We start from the raw sequence: 24,683 nt of genomic DNA, 5'->3' as shown, positions 1-24,683 counted from the left end.
AGAAGACCATAAATCACGAGACTATTACTAGATAATAATAAGAAGTCTACAGCATGAGATTCTCTGAGAGTGGTCAGCATGTTTGAAAACACTCTTGCATATTTAACTGTTCCACTTTCAAAGCTACTTGAGAACAAAGATGCATATCTCCTTAAATAGGAAGAAAGTCAATTCTTACTTCATACAGAATATGCATAGAACTTCAAGTTGAGCTGGTTCTTGTTTGAATGAACATGATTCTGAACCTATATCTCTACCTAAGTCAGATCCTTCAACAATATCCTGCTTGATAGTTGTGTTAAACAGTATTTATCAATTTACCCATGGTTCCCTAAAACATGAATTAAAATTTCAAAGTGAAAAAGCAACAGTGTTGGACTAGCCAGAACAACTACTCATTCAATGCACATTTGTTTAGCAGTCAGACTATCATAGCCACTAATAGACAGTCTTTAAAAAAAAAAAAGATCACATGTCATTCAAACAAGAACCTAAGAATCAACAAAGGATCGTATTTGCTGAAAGTAGCCCATGTGAGCAATTTCCTAAGTCACCTCTGAAGGACAAAATTAATCAACTAATTGGGGAGAATCATTCCATTTATCTAAAAAGCAGATATATGTTAATGAGTTTCCACCATGATGATACTATCTGAACAACAAGACATTTCCCTTCAAATATTGAATTCTATAAAGTAAGGTTTATAATTAGATTTTTCTTCTTATCTATTTAACAGTGAGAAACACATTCACTGCCTGCCAGGCCAGGGAACTACAGAGAGAAGACAGCGACAACTTGTGTTTGCAGTGACTTGGATGACGTGTGACAGAGGAGAATGTGAACCTGAAAGCAATAGGTTCTATTTGTCCTTACTAAAAAGTAAAGATACTTTGCAAACTAAAAGGAACAACTTAACCGTATTCTATGTTCCCAGGTTTTATGCTTCATTTAAAATACATTTTCTACTTCTTATTTTGTTCATGTGTCCTGTTTTGCTAAGACACAGTTTTAAACGAACTTAATTTGCAGTAAGATCTAACTTAACTAATTCTAAACATTTGATTGTTTCATATCAACAGAACCCACCTAGAAGGTTACATCACACAGATGACAGTTGCACTGGACTGAATTTTGTGACTTTTTTTTTCTCAGTTAATTTATAAAGACAATGACTTCCAACTCTACATGTAACGTTAGTTACTGTGGAAATGACAGGCATGTTGTAGCTCAGGTTATCTCTCATCAATATCATACTTTTATTGCTTTAGTTGAATTTAGGGTTTATCAAAATTATGAGAAAGCGATAAAGATTTGCCCAATGAAACTGAAATCAAATGTGAAACAACTCCGTGAGTGAGGGCCTTGGAAGCCCTGTTAATGAGCCTGTGTTCAGAAGATAGATTACTAACCGAAGCCAGCATAATGTCAAAGAAATCTGTAGGCACGTACTACTAAAACACCCTAGGTATATACATCATTTGATCTCCATGAATGTTTAAAAAGCTTTTCTTCCTCTTTTTCATGACTTGTGAGTTCCTTTCACAGCTCGCTCCAGTTTCCCAAGGGGTTATAAAGTTTTTAGTAGATTAAAAAGAGGCAATTACATCAGGATAGAAGAGATAATCTTGGCTAGGGGACTGGTGCCTTGCTTAACACATCTAGAGATCCAGTCCCCAGTGGCGACCCTGCAAGCGCTTTTTCCAGTATTCTAAATTATATAGAAAAACAATTTATCCATACAAAAAATACACCAGCATAATCTTTTATGAGACCCAAAACTTGAGAAGTTGACTTACATGGGTATCTGTTAGTTAATGACATCTGCCTCATCCTGATGCTAATTTCTGAACTTTGACCACATCGTTATCAAACACATCTCAGTTCATATTTGCCTACGGCAGATTTTGCAGTCACCTGGTATTATAAAGGACTCATGATGTCCACAGTTGACCATTGAACCATCCCTACCTCCTATGGAGGTCAGATATACTGACCCAAAACACCACACAGATTATAACTTTAGATTGTTTTGCAGCCACTGTGCACGAAGGCACCAGCAGAGTGGAACCAGTTGGAAATGATGGACTCCCCGCCCATAGAGATTCTGTCTTCTGATTGAGCTGCTTCTCCACATTGCCCCTCCGCCTCCGTTTACCTCCAAGATCCACATGAAAAAGGCATCGGATTAGAAACCCACTTTTGTGTGATAAACATTCCAAGGATAAGAACTAGAGGGATAGGTCCTTTCGACAGTCAGGAACATCTTTAGGGCTCACTCAGAGTCGTGGTGATGCTCTTGAAATTTTAGGGAAAAGGGTTCAAGGGTACAAGAGATCCAATCCTCTAGAGATCCCTCCAGATGCTCCCAGTCACTTTAGGATGAAGAGCCAGTGGTTGGGAGGACAGTAGGACCTGAATCACTCACCTTCACACACAGGCTGTACTCCTGACCAGGACCCGTTCACCAGGCACGTGCGCTCTGCAGAGCCCCGCAGCTGGTGTCCCATCTCACAGGAGAAGCGCAGAAGACTCTTTGTCTTATACTCATCCCCAAGGCGAGACCCGTGCGCAGGGGTCCCTGGATCACCACAGAATCCAGGACTGTTTCCTGAGGAGAATGAAGCACAGGGACTGAATGACTTGTTTCGATCCATTTGCTTTGTGTAAAGCTTCAAAAGCAATGAAAACTTTCTTAAGTATGCCTTTAACACAGGCCATGTTTTCCCCAGCACTGGGGCATCTGGGAAGAAATGTTTTCTTTGTCACACTTCCTAACATGGAAGAAACTTAAGACAATGTTTCTCTGTCACTAGATAAAAAATGGTTGGGAAGAGGTGAAATACTGAGATGCGATCATAGCAGCAATCTGGGACAGTGGGTGTGGGCAGCAAGAGAAATGGGGGCTCAGGAATACTAGTCACACAGGGACACCACTATTCTTCAGGGAAACATCTGGAGTTACTAAGTATTACAACTCACTTAAAGATCACCCACAGAAAAATTAAGATGTGAAAACGGGTGAGAGAGACCTACTGATACTAGAGGTAGAACTGTGGGAAAATAAAATAGAAGCCTATAATATCATTCAACCAAGATAAGCAAGAGCTCCAGCACCATGATCAGAAACCCTTGCAGAAGGAAATGCAGAGATGGACCTGTAAGGATGGGGGAGATGCTATTGCTGATTCAATGACAGGAGCCAGGGATGGAGATGCTGAAGAAGATCATATGGATCTGTGATGTGGCTTAGTGATAGGGTGAGGTGTCATGTTGGTGGGTGATCTTGGTGGAGGGGACCAGTAATAATGGTGAGCATGATGCTGGTCATGACTTATGTGGTGTGACATAAGATATGATAAACTGATGGAGTTGATGATGGAGACCAGTGGTGATGGTGAAGGTGATGTGGCTCTATGGGACAAGGACCAAAGGTTGGGGTGAAGATGTCAATGCTGGTATCCCCTATGGTGAGGACCAGAGATGATGGTAATTATCTACACTAGCAGCATGTTTTGCATCATTACACGTACGTGGGTAACTATCCAACGCTCTGAACACAGGGCTCCTCACCTGAGCAATGGGGAAGGGCTCCGCTCCAGTGACTATCTTCTTGGCAGACTCTCGTGCTGTTGCCTGTGAGCGTCTGGCCCCCTTTGCAGGAGTACTGGACGGTGGCTCCATACGTAAACAGATCTCCAGTGAGGACAGCATTAGCAGGGACCCCAGGATGCCCACATGATATAGCTGGGGATGAGATTAGAATAAATGAGGATATATGTTTTGCATAGTAAGGCTCCCTTTACAGTCCCCACCTTCTCCATTACCCATTAAGGAACAGGACCCCAAGTTTGTCCTCTATAGAAAAGAAATGGCCTTTTCCAGACAGCATTTACATACCTAGTTATTGAAAAAAGGAAAGATAGCGGTGATGCAATTTTTTTGACTTAAGAGAGCGTTGCCTAAAGTTGGAATTTATGCGCCACCCTTCAAGGAGAGAAAACAGTTGCCTCACGTTATCTATCTAGCTCTAATTGTATTCTGTGGGAGAAGAACGGGAATCTTTTTTCAAGTGAAAACCCATACAATTCCTTCAGAACTATTCACACAACTTCATCAGTTAACATGATAATCATACAGTTTGCTCCGAGATAAGATTAGATTAAATTTACCTAATTAAGCTCCTCTGTCTAGGACAAGCAGCCAAGTGAGCGTACTTTTAGTGGGTAGTGATCTAAAATGTGTAAAAATAACAAATGAGAAACTGACTTCCCTTCAACACAGTCTAAAAAATCATCTTGGTGGCTTCATTCATATCTTTAAAATTAGGCCAGACCGAGTCCATAATCTGTGGTAAACATCCTTCAAAAAGACGTGTTCCAGGACCCAGATGAATAGAGTACCAGGCACTGAAAACTCTCTCTCCGTTTCCTCGTGAATTACCTAACACGGGTAGGGACAGACACACTGAAACGCTTCACGTAGATGACTAGCTGGGTGGACGCTGCAAGGAACTTATTCAAAGGCATGGATTCATTATCGAAGATGAACTCCTTTTGATCACTAGCAGCACAGCAGTGATGTGGACCAGAGAGGAGGGGCTGGAGTTGGAAGGCAGAACCCTCCCCTGGGTCCCATTAGCCCTCAGTATCTGTCTAGCTTTAGCCCTCATTCAAGTGCAGACCCACGTTTCATCTGGAGGCCTAAAAGGTAGCCAATTAGATCCAAAACACTGAAGTGTTGGGCAAATGGCCAATGCTGGCCGAAATAAGAGAACACAAGGAAAACAATCCAAGAAAGCAAGCTAAGGCAGCGTAGAGGCAAGGTTGAGCCTCCCTGGAGCAGGTCACGTTCCCCTTTGAGATGCTCCTTCCCACCCTCTTGTTGTTAAGGACAAGGGGACAAGGAGGGGTAGGGGTGGGGACCAACCAACCAAGGGACAAGATGTTTGTTAAATACTAGGGCTTGCAGATCAAGCATCAGTAAAATGGCTGATGGGAATCTCCCAAGAGCAGAAGAGAACAAGGTCAAAAGGAAGAAACAAAGACAACCAAGTTCCCTGAAAAATGCCCCAGCGTGGAACTGCAGACATGCTGGACTGGGGAGAGACTGTGGCCCATTCATAGACTCACACTGAGTACTCAATACTCCCTTTCGTGGTGAAAAGAAACCACAGTGTCAGAGTCTACGGCTGTTTCTGTGTAGGGCTCAGGAGGAAAACTCCCTTGAAGTGGGGCGTGGGTGAAATGATCCCGTACTTATCCACCCTCAAAGCTCTGCAGCGGAAAGGGAGGAGGCACTTTGTAGCAAGGAAGCTCGTGTCCCAGTGCCACCTGACTCCTGCACATTATTATGAAGGTGGCATTTCATTTTGATTGGAGGGACTGCTGTGCTCCTGCCTGAGTTGAGAAGTCCAGACAGTGGTATTTTCTAAATGGATAGGTTAAATTTGGAAGATGATTCTTTCTGTGCTGAAGGACAGTTTTGTTTTGTTTACAAGGGGGAAATGTTGCACTATGGAGGCATGTATAGACAGATACATTCTCATTCATCTCCATCTTCTTAACCGAGAGGCAGCAAATTCTTTGGGACCTTGGTGACTGTTTAGGTCTTCATCTGTGCAGAAGGGCACCTCTGCCCTTCACAGAACTGTCCTTTCTGATGGCTCCTGTGAGGTTTGTCTAAAGTGTCTGCCAGCTAGGGCCACAGTTGGCCACACTGGAAGGACCATGGGAGCCAAATCCATTCTCTCCAGCAAGGTCTCCATCTACTTCAGAGTCCTTAACTGATATCTCTGTATCCGGAAATTCAGAGTGAGGTTGAGGGGTGAAGACACTGAGATTTATGGCCATCATGATGGAAGGTAATGTGGAAACCCAAAAATGTGAGCCTATTTCCACATTGTCTGAAGGTCAGGGAGTTTCACCTTGCTCAAACTTGTGGCCACTCCACCCTGACTGAAGGTCAGAGAGTTGGAACTTACTTCCATTCCTTCAAGGTTATTGTCTGTTTCTACCTCAAACAAAAGTCCCACCTAGATTTAGGTCAGAGAGTTCTGCTCTCTCAAGGTTATTGTCAACAGGTGTTGCTAATATCCAGACCTTGTATTTCAAGTATTGAGAAACAGATCTGTTTCTATCTCAAACAAAAGTACAAGAATCCAATTACGTTCCTACCCCCTTAAGGAGATAACAATGGTTTCCACCCAGGGAGTGGTTTGCCTACAGAATGTTTTGGTGTAGGGTGTGAGCATTACTTGTCTTGTTCTAGCAACAGAATGTTTAACTAAAAATGTAGCCCACAACCTTCAATTGGTCTGTTCATTTCCTTGTTTCACATTAATGCAGTTTTTTAAAAAATCTTATTCCTACCTTTCGGTGGCACAGTATTTTAAGGTATTTTAATGGCAATTAACCAAAGGTATTTAAATGGCAATTAAACACAGGTGATTTCAGTATTCACTGGAACTCCCTCCTGGTACTATCCTGTGTTTCTGTTTTATTATTTTTCTCGCTGGTACTATCCTACGTTTCTGTTTTATTATTTTCCTTGCATCTTCATTCTCTTTACTTATTTTTCTAATTCCTATGATCCTACCCGGGTAAGTGGTATACTTGTCCAAGCTGGTCTTTGGCAAGGTAAAGAGTAAGCCAGTCTCACAGACTAAAGCAGGCAGAGGTAGAGGTGAGACATCCTTTTCTCCCGTCTCACACTCACTTAGGTTATATTTGGTGGTTTCTGGCTCACCCGTAGTAAGGATTGGCAGATACAGTGACAGGAGAGGAGAAAGAGTGAAAATTTCGTGTTTACAAGACACTGTGGAAATGCATTTCTATTGCGGCCGTTGCCTTTGGCCCTGTGGCTGAGAAGCCCACTCACCCAGACACTTGGGTAAGGAGCGATCCCACAAGCCGTTTGCCATACAGGTCAGGGCGGAAGACCCCAGCAGGTAGAACCCCTTCTTGCAGTGGTACATCACGCTCATCCCATATTCGAAGATCTCCGGGAAGGTCTGCTGCCTGTGGCGGACTGCGTTGTCCACAAACCCAGGATCCGAACAGTTTACCACTAGAAAATGAAGCATTTCGTACAGATGAGGCTTTTATTCCCCAGCCATAAAGAAGAATAAAGCTACGTCCCCCGGAAGACAAAGGAGTCAATGGTAGATGACCACATTAAGCAAATGACATGAGTCTCTAAGGACAACTTTTTGTTTCCTCTTCTTTGCAGGCTGGAGATTTCATATGCATACATAAAATCATTTATGTATATGTATATACATATATGTATATGTGTATAGGACAGGAAAATATGTATGACATTGTCCAGGGGACAAAGGGGAACAGAGGGTGGGGCTATAAAAGAAGAAACTTAGGGCATGGGGGAATATGCTCAACATACAATACATCGTTATGTGAAAATGCCCTATGTAAGCAGAATCTGATACAATGTATATACAATGAATTAAAAAAATAACTTCATAAATTACAACAGGAAACAAGCAAACAAAGAAGCAAAATCCTATGCCAAAGTGCAAAAGAAAGTAAGTTTTAAATCAATTAGATAGTTTATGAAGAGAAAGGTTGATCTGGGAATCTCCTCATGAACTTCTGATTCCCCTGTTGGTTTATTTTATTTTTATTTTATTTTATTCTTTGCTATAAACATGCCGAGCATTAGATTGGCTACTATTACAGTTTTGAAGTTATGAGACCAATCTACTATTTCCTAAAAACATGCTTCTTCAATATATATTTTAAACTAATTTTCTTCCTAAGTTTTTACATTCTAAAAATGTGATGTAATGGCACTGGTTTGAATAGGTTTATTAGAGTACAGTGTTTGAGATCTGGGACACGCTTGTTATTTAGCCACACCCAACCTATACATATTTATGTGTGCCCCTAAAGGAACAGTGCTGTCAATACACCGTGAAGGCAGCTGAAAATGGCAGTTCTCCCATCAGCGCCTCACGGAAATGTAGGTTAGGCCACCTCTGATGGGAACCCTCTTGCCTCCGGAGGAGAGAGGAAAACATTCTCAGTGGTACAGGACACGCTCTGGTTATGCTGAATGGCTTCCATTAGCCCAAATGCCCATGGGCATCTTGGGAGGAATTAGCAGCAGGCGTCCTCAGGTGCAGACTAGCAAATGGCCTGATTACCTCGCACTTCCCCTACCATGCCAGCGAATGGGACAGCTGCCGTGGAGCAAGTAAACTCTCCAGATATGTCTGGCTCGGAAAAGAGCTGTGCACAGAATTCTCAGCAGCCACTGCCCACTGTGGATTCTGGAAGCTGAAAGCAAACCTATCTCAGTGGATGGGTTTGAAACACTTGTTGGGATGAGGGAGGGCAGGTCCCGGCAGAGATGGGGTTCATCAAGACGCCTTGGCACTATGGAACAATGTTCTCTGAATTTCATGAAGCGCTTGAGTTTATGGATGAGAGCTTTGATTTCCCTGAGCTAAAGAAATGTCTATGGATCTGGGGAGGATGTGTGTGAAGGCCCCACAGTGCACTGTTTCTATAACCAAGATGTAACCCAAGAGCTAACCTAGCGGGGATGACCTAGCTGGAGGCAATGAAATAAACCTGAAGGATGGTTTGCAAAAGCCGGAACAAACAACTGCACCCCGGGCCGATGCTTGGCATGGCAAGCCCAGATCAAGATAAAAACAAAACAGAACTAAAAACCTAATGGTCTCTTGAACAGAGAAGTACCACCTGCCCTGAGCCGACAAAGGGCACCTAGAGGAGCCTGTGATCCGTAGGGCACCCCCTGGCATACAGTGAGCTGACTCAGTTGAGTCTTCAGGGCCTGTGTTAGACAGGACACACTCTCAATGGGACTTGCGCTGATGTACAACAGTCTGGAACCCTGAGTTCTACACAGGCTGTGTGTGTGTGTGTGTGTGTGTGTGTGTGTCTGTGATGCATTAGCATTTTACTTTGTCTGTACCTCAGGGCACAATACTCCATCCCTAGAGATTTTTTTTTTTTTACCTCGGCAGGTAGGCAAGGGGCTGCTCCACTGGCCGTTGCTCCGACACTGGGCCCTGGAGGCACCCTGCAGTAGGTAGCCCGTGTGACAGGTGAAATTCACGAGGTCGTTCAGGTTGAACTCGCTGCCATTGGTGAGCCCATGGGCAGGATTTCCCGGGTGTCCACATGTGATGGCTGTGGGAGCAAGGTCTCTATTACTGACCGCACTAAACAAGGTACCTCTCCCACCTGGAGTCACTGAGAACAAACAGGTAGACATGAAAATGTATGAACGGAAGGGTTTTCTACAAACATCGAGGGTGGTGTTCCGGTGTGGAAGAGCTGGGAGACAGAACAATGTACAGGATTTAGAGCCTTTTGTTTTGATGGTGGGCAATGATCTCTACCACCAGAACCCTTGCCCTTTACCCCAGGACTAGTGCCCTTGACGCAAACCAGCAGAATGCCAACTGACTTGGAACAAAGCAGCCAGACACAAGTTCTAATCTTTGGTTTATCAAGGAATTTGAGTATTTCCCACTTGGTACAACCAGCTGATGTCCTGGAACTGTCATTTAGAAACACTCTCGGGGTTTGTTTTCAACATCAAATTGCAAATTATTCTAGTAGTAAGTGAATCGTAGACTAAGAAAAGTAACTGTTCTCGTGCGATGCCTATGCTGTTATCTATGAAGTCTGATGAACTGCCCTGACGGTCGGGCTCTACCCAGCAGCCAGGAGCCAGGTAGTGTCTCTCACTCACACAAACTTTCAACAGAACATGGAACGGCCACAAACTGCCCTTTTCCTCCTCATTTATCTTGTCAGCATTCTTCTTCCTTCGAAATGGAGCTGGATTCTTATTCTGTATTTCCAGAGCCCTTTTAGAGACAGCACCCACTACTACTCAGTCCCATCTACACCTCTGCATCACTCATGAGAAAGTAAAGGCTCTCAGAAGCATGTGCTTGGCAGGATCTTGCACCGAGAAGGAGGAACATCTGTAAAGAGTTCGCATTCCAAGTCATGGGTTTTGAGAACAGGCCCAGCATGTAAACACTTGCTTTGAAGAGCTGCTGCAAATCTCGTTATTCATCCTGAAACCGAAGACCCAATACCGGAAAGCATAGGACAGTAAGGGACCTGTCCACACCCTTCTCTAATCAGCACTGTTTCTCACCCTGAACGGCCTATGGAGGAGCATAAGGCAGCAGTCCCAAGGTGACTCTTAGTTATTGATGAGAGAGTTGATGGAGTCTAGGGGATAATATAGAAAATGATGGACAGGGAAGCTGGGGCAGCCATCTTATACTTTGACTCGGGACAGAAAAAAGGGAAAGATAACTCCCCCTGCTGACTCAGAAGGTGGAACATGTTTGAGCAATGACTGGACTACACAGGGAAATGGGAAGATGCGGTCCTCAGGGCAGCTCCGCATACTCTACTCACGGACACAAACGGGGGTCTGCCCCGACCACTTGTGGTCCTGGAGGCAAATCCTCACAGAGGTGCCCACGAGCCGGAACCCGGGGTTGCACTGGTAGACCACTGTGTCCCTGTAGCTGAAGCCATCACCGCTGATATGGCCGTTCACAATGGGATCTGGAGAGCCACAATGACCCGCTGAGGACGGACACAAAACAATGGAAAACTCATCAGAGAATGTGCCAGCATGAGCCCACAGTATTCCCAATTCACTTACCTTCACTGTCAAGTCAATAACAGAGGTGAATGCATAACTGAGAATTTCCCCACTGACTATGTACGTTAGCCTACATTATTGTTCTTCTTTACTTGTTCATATTTTCTCAACCGTCGTGAGGAAGTCTTATTTCTTATATAAGATCATTTATAGCCATCACCCCAGTTATAGTTTCTCTGATTACTTATTCTATCACTTTCTTACTTCTATGGCATGTGATCTATCCTCCACTATTCCTAACCTAGTGGGCAGCAGAGGAAAGAAGGAAGAGGAACACACCCAACCCCAGAAATGGGTCTATGCAACTATTTATGAAATTCTAGAGGGAGAGACAAAGATCAGAAAGCACCACAGAATGACCCGACACAAGGCAGCTTCAGTGTTGGAGATGATGGATATGGGACCATCATATCCCATCCAGAACCATGTACCAAAATTACAGCCATATCCTCAGAGAAGTCACTTGGATCCTGGCTATCACTCTAGATCAGTGGTTCTTAACCTGGGGGTTGCGAGCCCTCTGGGGTCGCATATCAGATATTTACATCACGATTCATAATCATAGCAAACTTACAGTTGTGAAGGCGCAACGAGATAATTGTATGGTTGGGGTTCACCACAACATGAGGGACTCTATTAAAGGGCTGCATCCTTAGGAAGGTTGGGAACCACTATTCTAGATAGCTCCAGATGTTTTGGGGGTCACTTCTGAAAGACACTGAGAACCAGGCATGGCTTGCTGAAGAGGGCCTCTCTAACAAAACCCACACAGCTTTAAGTGAGCACTTCTCATCCCTCTCAGCCAGACACACTTGATTGGACATACTCATTTTCAAACTCTGAGTATCTCTATCCAGTTTTTGGTTCATGCGTAGATTGAAGTGGCACATGCCTCTATGTCACATGGTTATGTACATATTCCTTAGGAGGCCGGGGACAAGGTGTACTATATTTGCATGGGAAATTTCCTGGGGAGTTGCACCGCTAACTTGGCCACCCTACTTTCTGAGAAAGTGGCTTAAACCCTTAAAGGAAATAGAGGATATACTTCAAAATCACTGCCCTTCAGCCCTGTGCCAAATGGAAGGAAGAAGCCACGGGATGCTGCGGTACTTTATGTTCCCAATCTGAATCAATGTAGACAAGGTGTCCTGGTTTCATTTCTGTCACTGGGATAAAGGCACCCCAACAGAGGGGAGCTCAGAGGAACAATGACTTATTTTAGTTCACAGTTCCAGCTCACAGCCACCACTGTAGGGCGTCTAAGTGGCCAGAACTGAAAAGAGCTGGTCACATCGTGTTCCCAGCCCAGAGCCGAGACGAGTGATGTGTGCATGGTTTTAGCCCTTCCTTTGATTTCTCCTCTCTCGTGTAGTCCCAAACCTAAGTCCAGAGAACACTGCTGTCCACAGTGGACTGAATCTTTACAGGTCATTTAACATAAACAAGACAATCCTTAATAGACATGCCCACAGGCAAACCTGATCTAGACAATCCTGCACCAAGATCTTCTTCCCGGGTGACTCCAGTTTGTGTTCAGTCGACAATTACTGTCATACAAGCTGATCCCCGATTTGAAACAGTCACTCATTTCTAGCTTCAGCAAGTTTGTCTCTTAAGTGAAATTTCAAGTCATAAAAGTATAGCCTACTCACATGTACAGGATACCCATAACAATTTCATTTATGGTATTTAATTTAAATGTCCATAATATGTCAAAATTGTGAGGAAGAAAAACTCCTTGGGTGAAACTTGAATTAGATGCATTCTGAGTTTTGGATTTAAGATTCCATTGTTTGGTGAGGTTTTGCTATGTTGTTTGACTGTGAGAGCTTTTTTTTTTTATTTTAAGTCTTTACTATAGTCTTGAATTTGAGTTGCAGGGAAAGGCAACTAGAAAGGGGTTCTCTGCCTCTTCTGATGTGAGACATTGCTCTTGAGGGTCATCTCAAGTCCTATTCATCTTCGAGGCCACATGTGGAAATAGATGCTTCACTATTCTCCAGTAATGGCTGTTCCATCCCTTGAATCCCCCAGCCTGTTCTATTGTCTTCTGTGCTGCTTTTGACTGATCTAATATAAACTGGTATAGTAGTTACTTTCCTATTGCTGTGCTGTAACACCATGACAGAAAGGCCACTTACAGAGGAGAGGGTTTATTTGGGCTTATGGTTTTAGAGGGAATACGAGTCTGGTATGTCATAAAATGTAGGCAGCAGTAGGCCAAGAGCTCACATCTTGAACCAAAAGCAGGACGCACAAAGAGCTCATTGGGAATGCTCTGAGTTTTCAGACTCTCAGAGCCTGCCTCCAGTGGCACACTTCCTCCAACAGGCCACGCCTTCCCCAGACAGAGCCACCCACCGGGGACCAAGTCTTCAGATGTCTGAATCTATGGTGGACGTTCTCATTCAAGCCGACACACCAGGGGGTGCCTCACCTCACACAGGTACGCTCTCGGGCTGAGAATGAAGAATCAGATATAGCACCAGAGACTGGCCACAGATGGACAGACAGATATGCAGAGCTGCTCATAGGGTGTGGGACATTACGTGTTGGGACATCTTAGAAGGGTGGGTCTCTCAAGTCACACAGAAAGGAACTATCGGACACAAGAGGTCATGTGCCACGTACAAACACTGCATACTTTATGTAAGTGACTTTATATTTTGGAACTTTGATTTTGTTATCTACAGAGATCCTGGAATCAAGTCCCCAGAGGGATAAGCAGGGGAAGGGCAGGGGAACATAAACCTCTGGATCTGGAGTGTGATGATTTGGAAATTTAAATAAAATAACTAAATTGTTTGCTGATTCCATGGAAACTCTGCCCTTGACTACACTATAAAGAATCTCCTCTTTGTGGAAGGGTAGAGCTGGTAGCCTTGTTGGAGAGAGGAATACTGCTAATGGAGGTGCAGAGGGGACCCCTCTGCTATGACTCATCTCCTCACTTCCCAGAGTCCTACCTGCCTTAAGGTCACCTGCCACTCCGCCATTTCCCTTCACTGTGAACACTCAACATTCCCGTGAGGATTAGACTGTAACCCTTTTTAGAAAATTTACAAACCAAATGTCCAACCTTAGTATTTGCCTTGTGATTATCAGTATTTGGGGCTGACAATGAGATAGTGAGTATTAAAAATATATCCTTTCTCTTTTGGGAGTCAGAAATGCAGGCGGCATGCCGTGATGTAATCTGTGTGGCGAGCGTCTTTGGGCTAAGCCAGGCTTATATGGACAGTGAACACCAGAGCCATTTCGCAGACCCTTCTTAAGTATTAACACGCAGTCACAAAATGTCAGGGGATCAGACTTGTGAAAGGCATGAAAGCTGCTGCTGGCATTAAACATCCATGGATATTTTTAAACCTGTGTGTCTGTCCGCATTAAAAGAACACTGTAGAATACTGATGTATGAGACTTTTTCACTTCTGTGTGCAATTTGCAAGGTAATGCTGAGGAGCTCTTCTGTGCCACACAAAGGCAATGGCTCTTGAGGACATGAAGCCCTGCTGAGGACAAGAGTTTGAGAAGCTATACTACACCCAGTGCCTCAGGTGGCAACATCCACTGAGGGGGCTAAGTCCTCGCAACACAATATTCTTTTGTCAGGTCTCAAGAAGTATGCATGGACAAAATCTGAGCATTGGTGTTAGATGGTTTTAAACTTTTCACTTTCCCTAAGACACCATGTGCACTTCCCAGAAATATGGTGGCATAGACACTTCATAGAGGGGAGGAGCAGTTCCTCTCGTCCAATAAAATCAATTTTTGCTGTCATGTCACACTGTCATTCTCAGCTACTTTATTAAACATTTTTACATGGACCTCTCAAAATCTGCAAGTTATTTAAAGAATACATTCCAATTTTATTCCTCTCAATCTTCAAAAAAGAAACCTCTAAAATAGAATTTTGGATTATGAGATCTAGCTATTTCAGCTCCTGTAAATGTCACCATCTAATAGTCACAACAAGCTTTGTGTCTTCATAGTCATTATGGCTGAACAAATGTAAACCTACCTCAAAGAGGTACAGGAAAGTAGATGTTTTTATGTGGAACCCCTTAAGAGAGGCATCTTTGACAGCGAGGATTAAAGAGGTAACCCAGTGGGAGAGCTGACAGGTCATTCTGTGCTAGAAAAATCTACATGTCATAAGTGTGTTATCAAGAGATTAATGAAGCGTTTTACAACAGGGGCCCTAGATTACAAACATACCACCTCCTTCTAGACGCTGTGTTCACTGCTGGGTTCAAGGGAAATTAGTACAAAGAAGATAAATACAAGAAAATAGTTAAGAGAACACTGTGATCATAAGACTTCCCTGATGGGTTACAGGACCTGATAGGGGAGACACGGGGTCTGTGTTGTCATGGCTTAATGCTCCAGCCTAGATGGATATTTAGCACTGCAGTTCACAGAAGGGAACATAAAGAATATCTTCAGTATTTTAGAGAATGCTAGAGCCCCTAACCACAGTGCAGAAGTGGGGTCCTACACAATGTGTTCTTGGAGCTAGTGTGAGGCTGTGCAGTGACTCACACATGCACACCTTCACCTTGAACTCATCTGCAAGGACACACACACACACACACACACACCAGCCTCACTCAGAAGTTCAGGCTCAGAACTCAGATTAGGTACTTCCATCAGGATCGAATTCTACTCTTGAGTGTGAGCCAAGAGAACTGCTTTTTATCTCCTTAAATATGGTTTTCATATGAAAAATTCCACAAGGCATGGTCAGTGATAGAACCATCCTTCCAAGTCCTGATTCATTTCTATCAATTCAATGACCAAAAATATTTTTTCCATGTAGACATCACCAGACACATCTATAGTACCAGAGGCAAGATCCCTCTTCCATCATAATCAGAAGGGCCATATTACAGCAAGATGTTCCTGTGGGTACTTCTCAAGATAAATAGAAGATTCCCTACCCACAGCCTGGGCCAAGCATCTACCATAGAATCTTATACAATGATAGAATCACATGGTCTGAGTCTCAGTATAGATGGGAGTCCATGGGAGGCCTGGACAAAGCACAAAGCATGACTGAGCAGCTCTCTTCTAAAATAGGACTCCATTATGATGCTGGGCAGATATGCCATCTCCATTAAATCTGTCAAGCAGATGGCGTATATCCTTAGTCTGAAACCTAATTTTCTGGTGTACTGTGTCTACTGTTGCTAACCAATGGTGAAACAGCCACAGTACTAACACCAGCACAAACCCTCATCCCATCCCTGGCACAAGGATTTAATTCTTCCCAACACAGGTTTTCATGGTAGCTCTACTGTGGTGGTTTGAAAGAAAATGGCTCCCAGAGAGAGTGGCACTATTAGGAGGTGTGGCCTTATTGGAGGAAGTGTGTCACTGTGGGGGGCGGGTTTTGAGTTGTTTTTTGCTCAAGCTATGCTCATTGTGACACACAGTTCCTTCTGCTGCCCGTGGATCAGATGTAGAACTCTCAGCTCCTTCTCCAGCACCATGTCTGCCTGCACACTGCCGTGTTCTGTCATGATGATAATGGACTAAACCTCTGAAACTGTAAGCCATCCCCAGTTAAATGTTTTCCTGCATAAGAGTTGTTGTGATTGTGGTGGCTCTTCACAGCGACAGAAATTCCAGCTAAGACACCTAGCTACCCATTCATGGTTGGCAAAGGTAAGAAAAGCAAACCACGACTGGATCGTTACAACTTTCATCCCATGGCATCTCAGATATCTTGTGGGAGCAGAGAAATGCAGGCCTATTCCTCGCCATTGTCTGGTGGTCAGAGAATTTGAGATACTAGCACATGCAGTTTGCACCTTCCAACACAGGAGACGGTTGCCTGGCTTTTTTGAAGGTAAGTAAACAGGTGGTCAGGATATGCCAGTGTAATTCTGCTCCTTCCATTGTAACTGTGAGGTCACCTGGGGAGGAGGTGTTTTCTGCCTATGTGAACAAGTGTGCATTGAGTAACCATGATTGAGCCACCCCGCTACCTAGCAACAGAATGTTAAGGAAGCCTTTTGTTACCTGCTCCCCCAGTTTACATCTTGTATAAAAGCTGTGGAAAATTAAACGCGGGTGATTTTTTGGGATCTGAATAATCCCTGAAACTCCTTCCTATACTGCCTTATGTTTTCAGTCTTATTATTTTTATGTGTCTTCATATCTCTTCATATCTTTCACTTATATTTCTTCAATTTCCATGCCTCCACCCTAGCAAGAAGTGCTTTTTTGTTGTTGTTGTTGTTATTGACGCTGGTCTTCAACAATATCCAAAGTTATTTATTTATCATTTCTAATGTTCCTCTTGGCCAAGATAATGCTAAAATGTTTCCAGATACTCTTCACAAATCTAGGTGACTGACTCCATGAGCCTAGGGAAACACCCAACCCCAGTGTCTATGCAGGTTCTTTACAGAACTGGTGGGATAGCAGAGCTCTCTGAGAGTGGAACTGGGTTATGTGGAAAAGATAGAGGAACAGCCAGGGTTTGGGCAATGGGGTATCCATGCTTCTTGGCAATGTATATCATCTTCAGTCCATGAGAGATTTGCTCTTTGGATGTTGTTTCTCACTCTGTCACTGATCACATTCAGGGAAGCTCACCTGCTGCTCTTGAGCTTCTCCTAGAATACCTGGTACTCTCGCTCTGCCTTCGGGTACGTTCTGTCTTCCTGTGCCCTTCTCATTGGGGTGGCTTCTTTCTCAAAGCTACAGAGTTGAGGGTTATTATTTTGTTTTGTCAAGAAGCAATCTCTTTTTGACTTGAGGACATGGTATTGCATAGATTGTTTTCTGATTTTTTTTAAGTATGTATTTTATTTTAGGGAAAAAAACCTATGTCTTCACCAAATGTCATGATGATACACCAAGGAATCAAGGTCTTGAGGACATAATGGGGCTGGTGCCCATATGCGCTCACAGAATCTGTGGCAGCATGCACAGGATGTGCACTTTTTATTTAATGAACTCAATAGCATCATTGGACGTTCTGCATCTCATTATGGTAAGCTGGAAATTTTTGTTTCTTTATAAGCTTATAAGTCCTTTTTATAGATATTATGGCTTCTGGTTTTGTATTTTTATAGGATTCCTGTATATGTGAACATGTGTGTCTCTGCCTCTAAGTGTGTTTCTTGTGGTTTTTTTTTTTTTTGACTCTTTTTCCTGTTTGGGTGTCTTTGTCTTACTCTGGCTTGTTTGTTTTTATCTTATTTTGTTATTAGAAGTTTGTTTGTTTTCTAAGAGAGACAGAAATGGTGTGAATCTGGATGGGAGGGGTCATGGAGCAGAACTTAGAATGGGGAAAACATAACCAGAATATATTGCACAAAAAATCTACTTTAATTAAAAAAACATATTTACCAAATGCCACGATGGATACTGTGTTGTGAAATAATCTTTTTGGTACACTGTGAAGATGTGTCACTCTGGTTGGTTTAATAAAAAGATGAATGGCCAATAGCTAGGCAGGACTTCTAGGCAGAGAGGACATTGGGGAAGGAGGTGGAGATGCCAGGAGATGTAGAGCACGCAGGATGGGAAGTATGGAGATGACGTAATAAAGCCACGAGACAGAAAGTAAATTGGGTTAATTAGGGTTATAAGAGCTAGTTATAAATGAGCCTAAGATAAGGCTGAGCTTTCATAATATTTAGTCTCCATGTCATTACTGGGGAGCTGAAAGTCCCAACAAAAAAATTCAACTATAAAACTGAAAGTCATTTTCCAAATGTGATCATTGAGTTAGCTGCCATAAGGTTGTGGAAGCACTGTCGGTCACTCAAAAGAATCTCAGCTTGGTAGAACCTCAGAGTGCTCCCAAGAAAGCTCTAGCAATGGAAACAGATGACACACTGACTCAAACATCAAATAACAATCAGGGGATGGAAGAAAAGCAATAGTCACATTGATAAGTAAGAAACACAAGCAGGTGAAGAAGTCACTGGCTCTTTAAAGCAGAGGCATGCGCCCCTTTCTTTGGCATATGTCCTAGGAGGGAGAGGATTTGTTGGTACCACAGTTCAAGTCACATCCAGTTCAGCTGCCTGCAGGAGAGTGCAGCCTTCCTCTGGACCCACCTTTTGAGTTAACTTATTCTCAGTGGAGCACCAGAAGTCCTTGGTCAGTAGCCCCTGATCTGTAGCCGCACTGTCTACATCTAAACGCTGTTTTTATTTCTGGTGGGACATATGATGAGGGGCAAGCGTGTCACTTGTCTAAGCATTTTTCCTTCCACATCAGGAGTAACAGACACTTTGCGTTCTGATGAGAATTCAGTAAAATGAAGCTTACAAATGCTGCACTTGTGTTCTTCACAAAGACAGCATTCCCAGATAGGATCTCCCACGAGGCCTCTAGTTAGCATGTGGGTTCTGGAACTCGGCAGTAGTTACCGTGCCAGGTACACAGTATCCGTGCCAGGTGTAGGAATGTGCCTTCATTGATCCATCTGTCTGAATACCCCGTAGTCTCCCCTGGCAATAGCACGGCTCTTCTCCCTCCTGCTCATACATCCACACAACACAGATTCCATGGGCTGCACACCTGACTCTGTGGTTTCCCCTGGGACTGCATTCTTGTGGGGATAAATTACAGGATCCACCCACCAGCAGTCTGCTACTGCGGCACAGGGTATGCTTCATTTCAATATCTGGCAGACTGTGAGCTTCAACTCTCAAGTCTCAATGGTCACTGTGAAACTATATTTGCCTAGCTGAAAAAAATCTTTACACTAAATTTACTGTCCACTATTTAGCCAGCCTTATGCATGTGTGGCTACACACCAGCTCAATCCTTTCCCAAATGCTCTGCTCCTCTCCTTTCATTATTTTTTTTTATAAACCTCACCCAAACTTCTCACCATTCACATTTTCTTCATTATAACTTGGAGGTTTTTCCTCTCTCCTTAATGTCAGTTTAAATTTCTACTGGGCAAACAGACTCACTTCTGAGTCATTGAGCCTCCAAAGGTTTCCAAGGTAGATTGCATCCTATAAAGATCACATTTGTGACAATGTAAGGTCATCAATGGCCCTTGTGTCTCATCCTGTGAGCTTCAGGCCTTCACTTTAAAGCAGAAGGATCACAGAAGAATTGGGGGTTTATTTGGGACTAGTAGGACACACAGTGACCCTAGGCCTTAAGAGTTTTAGAAACAGAATCATTTAAACATTCCAAGCTTCCCACATAAACTAACCTAAATGCTTACCTACTAGGCCAAAGCAAAAGAGGTGTGTTTTGGATCACCTCCTCCACCCCTTTGGTGCTAAATTACACTAAAGTAGAAAGAGAAGACCTTGTCCCCATCAGCATTGCCAAGTGGAGAGGGCCCCTCAATGGTCACAAGTCCCAAGACATTCAAGAAAGCACAGAGAAGGTTCTGAAAGACTAGGGATACTGGAACAGATCTAGAGAATAGATACTCGTGGTGGGGCTAGAAAAAGGTAGGGCAATGAAAAGGGAGGGCATTGCAAAAAAGGTGGGGTAATAGAGAGGGGTGGGGTACTGGAAGACTGTGGTGATGGAAGGAGATGGGGTGGTAGAGGGGCGAGAAGAGGGATGGTGGTGAGGTGATGAAGGCATGGGATGATGGAGGGAGGTGGGGTGCTGGAGGGAGGTGGGGTGCTGGAGGGAGGTGGGGTGCTGGAGGGAGGTGGGGTGTTTGAGGTATGGGACGATTGAGGGAGGTGGGGTGCTGGAGGGTATGAGATGATGACATATGTGGGATACTAGAGGGTTGGGATGATGAAGGGATGCAAGATACTGGAGAGTGGTGGGGTATTGGGAGATGAGGTGACAGAATGATGGGGTCATAGAGGGAGCTAGGATATGGGAGGTATGTAGGATATTGGAGGTTTCAGGAGAGTACTGGGTGGAGATCAGGTACCAGGGACAGCCAGGAAGTAGGAAGAGAGTACTATAGATAGGTATGATATTTTAGTGATGATACAGAAATGGGTTGGAGAAGCTTTGAGTCGTGGGCGTATCTGAACTGCACAGCCAAAGCTTTGTCCACAGCTATGCAGAGAAATCCAGTGGAAACAGCGGCCTCCCTACTCCTTTAGAGTTATCAAAGAATAACATCAGAAAAATTAAGCCAAGGTATTACAAATATGTACCACTTTAAACAGCCCACGGTACTTCCGAGGTTTAAATGACCAACTTCATGGTGGAATTGTAAGCTACTGAAAATGCAAACTGTGTGTACCTTTATGGACACTCATATTTCTATTTGCTACATTTGTGAAGGTCTTTTAGTGTCATATAGTCCCAGTCTTCTACACGATAGCAAGTTTTATTTAAAGGCTTTATTTTTATTTTTCCTTGGGTGTATATGTGTGTCTGTGTGTGGGTGTGCGGATGTGAGTAGGGCCTTCAGCAGTCAGAAGAAATCCCACGGAGCAGTAGTTACAGGTGGTTGTGAGCCACTCGACCTAAGTTCTGGGAGCTGAACCTGGGTCCTCTGCAAGAGCAATAAGTACTCTTAGCCACGGAGTCAGCCCTCCAGCCCCTCTGCAAGACTGACTATACACCACAGAATATAAAATACGGTCATGTTTTATTTTTCAGACTAGATAAAAAAGAACCTTCAGATACCCTGAGATCCAGACAGGAACAGGTAACCATAAAGTTGGTCAGATTCACCAAAGTTGTCAGAACCTTAACAACCAGAAGCCCTGGACTTCCCACCTTGTGATCCATTTTCAAGGTTTATTTGAATTATACCACATGGGAACTTACGAGTAGCTTACCCAGACACCTTGTTTCCGATCCACTCCAGAGACCATTGGCCATGCACTCCCGGACATGGGAGCCCACGAGTGTGTAGCCAGTGTTGCAGGTGAAGATGGCGGTGGCTCCGTACACAGTGAGTGTCCCTATCTTGTTACCATTGGGGGGAAAGGACAGGCTTCCACAAGAGATGACTGAAAGAGAAAAACTGTATTAGTCCAAGTCTGGGTTTACAGCAGAAACCACGGGAGCTGGTTTTCATAAGAAGCACAGGGCAAGGAGGTCTGGTTTGCAAGTCAGTTGTCTCTGTCGGATTTTCCTTCTCTATTGCTTTTAACACAAAAGAAGTTCTACCATATTCTGAAGCCACTAAAGTCCCTACAGTGGTTCATTGCTTTTTCATTCTTACAGATTGACAACCCTTTCTTCAAAATCCACACTTTGCAATGTAAGAACCCATAAGCATATCTATGAAACATGCTACCTGTCTGCTTTTTCTACCCATATCTATCCTAAGAGTGATGTGATTGTGACGACACATGTGCCTGCTGGGAACATGAGAAGTGTCTTCACCAAAGGCCAACAGCCCAAACCAAGCATAATAGGTTAAAACTTTTATCTTTATCCTAGTACCAAGGTCATTTTTCTTCCAGTTATTTGTATGAGTTGTTCAATAACAAGCACTGTAAAATTGCTGACTACGCAGGGCACATGGAACCTTCTAGGTAATTATCAATAGTACACACATCCTGTGTGGACACAGGCAGGGTAGTTGTAAATCCTAAGGGTATCCTTGCTGCCCCAGATAATGATGGAGCACAGCTGTTGTGACCCCAAATTAGTCCATTTGGGGAGGTAAATTAATGATCACCCAAAGTAAAAATATTAATCACACCCACATGTTCACATCTCATATGCATAAATATTTGAGGGAAAAAATCCTACTGAATCTCACGGAAAGAGAAAATGTTTCCAAACCTTCAAGGATGATTGAGTACCAGAGGCTCAGAAGTATTTAAACAAGAATGGAAGTCTTAGAAAAGATAACCAAGGAAAACGTTCAGATCACTCAGAAAGCTGTGACATGCTCTGTATTTAAGGCCATGCCAGTAAGCGGCAAAACAGAGTTCTCATCCCTAGTAAACTGGCAAGAGATGGGGAGAAAAACACCATCATGAAGTAGGTTCATTGCTGAGTTGGTGAGAATGGCCAGTCTACTAACACTCTCTGTGTCTGATGGGGCTGAGGACAGTGAAAGTCTACGCTGATGGTCATTTAGGGAATGGAGTCAACAGTGTGAATATCATGGCTGTCGGTGTCTTAGTCAATTTTCTCATGACTGCGACATAATACTTTAGAGAAGCGACTTAAAGGAAAGAGCTCGCAATTTCATGGTGGGAAAAGCAGGGTGGTTTAGAGCAGAAGAGACTGCTCCCATGGGTATGTCAGGAGCCTGAGGCTGTGGTGATTTTTATTTGTGCTGTAACAAACAAAGCCTGTCTGAGGATCAGAGTGTGGGGAGAGCCTCTAGTTAGTCTTGGAGGCCAGGCAGCCGTGGTGCACACTTTTAATCCCCAGCACCTGGGAGGCAGAGACAGAGACAGAGGGATCTCTGTGAGTTCAAGGCCACCCCAGACCACACTAGATTGATTCAGTCTTAAAGAGAAACAAAGCCAGGCGGTAGTGGCTCACACATCTTTAATCCCAGCACTAGGGAGGTGGAAACAGGAAAGGATATGGCTGGGCGGGAAAAGGAACATAAGGTGGAAGGAGACAGGAGCTCAGTGAATTCGGTCTGAAGACTTGTAATGACAGGATACTCCATTCAGTCTGAGGACTTTGTAAAGGTAAGAGCTGGTGGTTGGCTGATCTGCTTCTCTCATCTTTCTACTCTTACTCCCTAATATCTTGACTCAGGTTTTTATTATTAAGACCAATTAGAAACTGCACTACATGAGGCATCTTGCTCACCTCTCCCAGTCAACAAAGAAGCAGAAAGACATGTGAGCCTTCGTGACTCCCCAGTGACCCACTTCCTCCGAAAGGCTCCATCTTCTAAAGGCTATACAACCTCCCAACCAGCTTCACCAGGGAACTCAGTATTCAAATAGAAGTCTGTATGTACATCTCACATTTAAACCACAACATATTGGACCCCACAAGGCCAGCACATTGATGACCTGGACCCCAGCCAGCGACTCCAAGGACTGACGTGTGAGCAGATCATGGGTATTTTGATCTCATCATGGAATGAATCCCCTAACAGATTAAAAGTCAGAATTCACCGCTGAGAGGTGACAGAGACCATGGAAATGGAGGTCTGGTTGGAGGGGGTGCTTTAAAAGGCTTGTCAGTAACCAGGACCCTCCTGCTTTCTGGCCACCTCCAGTGAACAACTCTGTTCTCTTCTGCTCAGTCAGGCAGGCTTTGTTACAGTTCAGAAATGAAGAAACACAAGCACCTAAGCCACAGGCCCGCGGGAACCTCTGCAACTGTGACCCATTAGAAACTGTCTCTTTTCTCAATTGCTTCTCTCATCCCGGTCAGGCAGCTCTCCTCTATAGTGCCACCCATCACTTGGGACCCCATGAAGGCATGGGCTCCGAGATGAGATCCTGTCTCAGATTAGAAAATGAAAATCAGATCACTTCCAAACCATTTCCTTAGATATTTGTCATGGCGATGAAAAAAAAATTCTAACACAGATTCTTGCAGATACTCAGAGGAAGTAAACTTGTATGAACTCACCATTGAAACACCAGCCCTCCCTCCCCAAACCCTTAGTTTAGCTCTCAGTCCAAGGTGTGACTCCCATTCAATTTCAAGTGAGCAGGCAGACTTGCAAGTTAGATATGATCTATAGGGGTCACGCGCCAGAAATCGGGAGTCTACCTCTAGGGAACAACTTGCTGAGAGAGCCTTCACGGTCCTCGGTATCTGAGACGGCTAAGCGAAACCTTCACAGCAGCAAGTGCACGCTTTCAATAATTTGCTAGCATGTACCGTACCAAATGTCAATGGATTCAAGAGGGATTTAGGTTTTTATAATTTGCCATGAACTTTTCTCTAAGCCTTTTCCCAAACACAGTGTGAACCTTACCTTGAACTGTGATATTTAGCAATTCATGTTGAAACTTCAGTGCTTATTACAAACGCGCTCAACGACAAGGCTGGACCGGTTTCCTAGCTGAGAGCTCCTCACAGCTTTAACGGTAGGGCAGGGAGAAAACCCACATTGGATTCTATCTTCCCAGCCTTGGTTCGCA

General features: G+C 43.9%; 1 protein-coding gene across 2 annotated transcripts in view; it reads right to left on the bottom strand.

Annotated features, from left to right (window-relative positions):
* Csmd1 (CUB and Sushi multiple domains 1) overlaps positions 1–24,683 on the bottom strand; it is a 1,511,659-nt gene that overhangs the window by 31,347 nt on the left and 1,455,629 nt on the right. For both annotated transcript variants that reach the window (XM_087901170.1, XM_087901171.1), the window contains exons 52-57: positions 21,438–21,611; positions 10,431–10,604; positions 9,003–9,176; positions 6,877–7,065; positions 3,571–3,744; positions 2,426–2,608 (exon numbers count right to left, since the gene is read on the bottom strand). In XM_087901170.1, the coding sequence (XP_087757296.1) occupies positions 2,426–2,608; positions 3,571–3,744; positions 6,877–7,065; positions 9,003–9,176; positions 10,431–10,604; positions 21,438–21,611 (1,068 nt within the window). The remainder of the gene's footprint in view (positions 1–2,425; positions 2,609–3,570; positions 3,745–6,876; positions 7,066–9,002; positions 9,177–10,430; positions 10,605–21,437; positions 21,612–24,683) is intronic.

The sequence above is a fragment of the Myodes glareolus genome, chromosome 23 (genome assembly GCF_982192425.1).
Source record: "Myodes glareolus chromosome 23, mMyoGla1.1, whole genome shotgun sequence".
In the NCBI taxonomy this organism is placed as follows: Eukaryota; Metazoa; Chordata; class Mammalia; order Rodentia; family Cricetidae; genus Myodes; species Myodes glareolus.
Note: the sequence above shows the minus strand (reverse complement) of the source record. Positions and strands in the feature narration are given on the sequence as shown.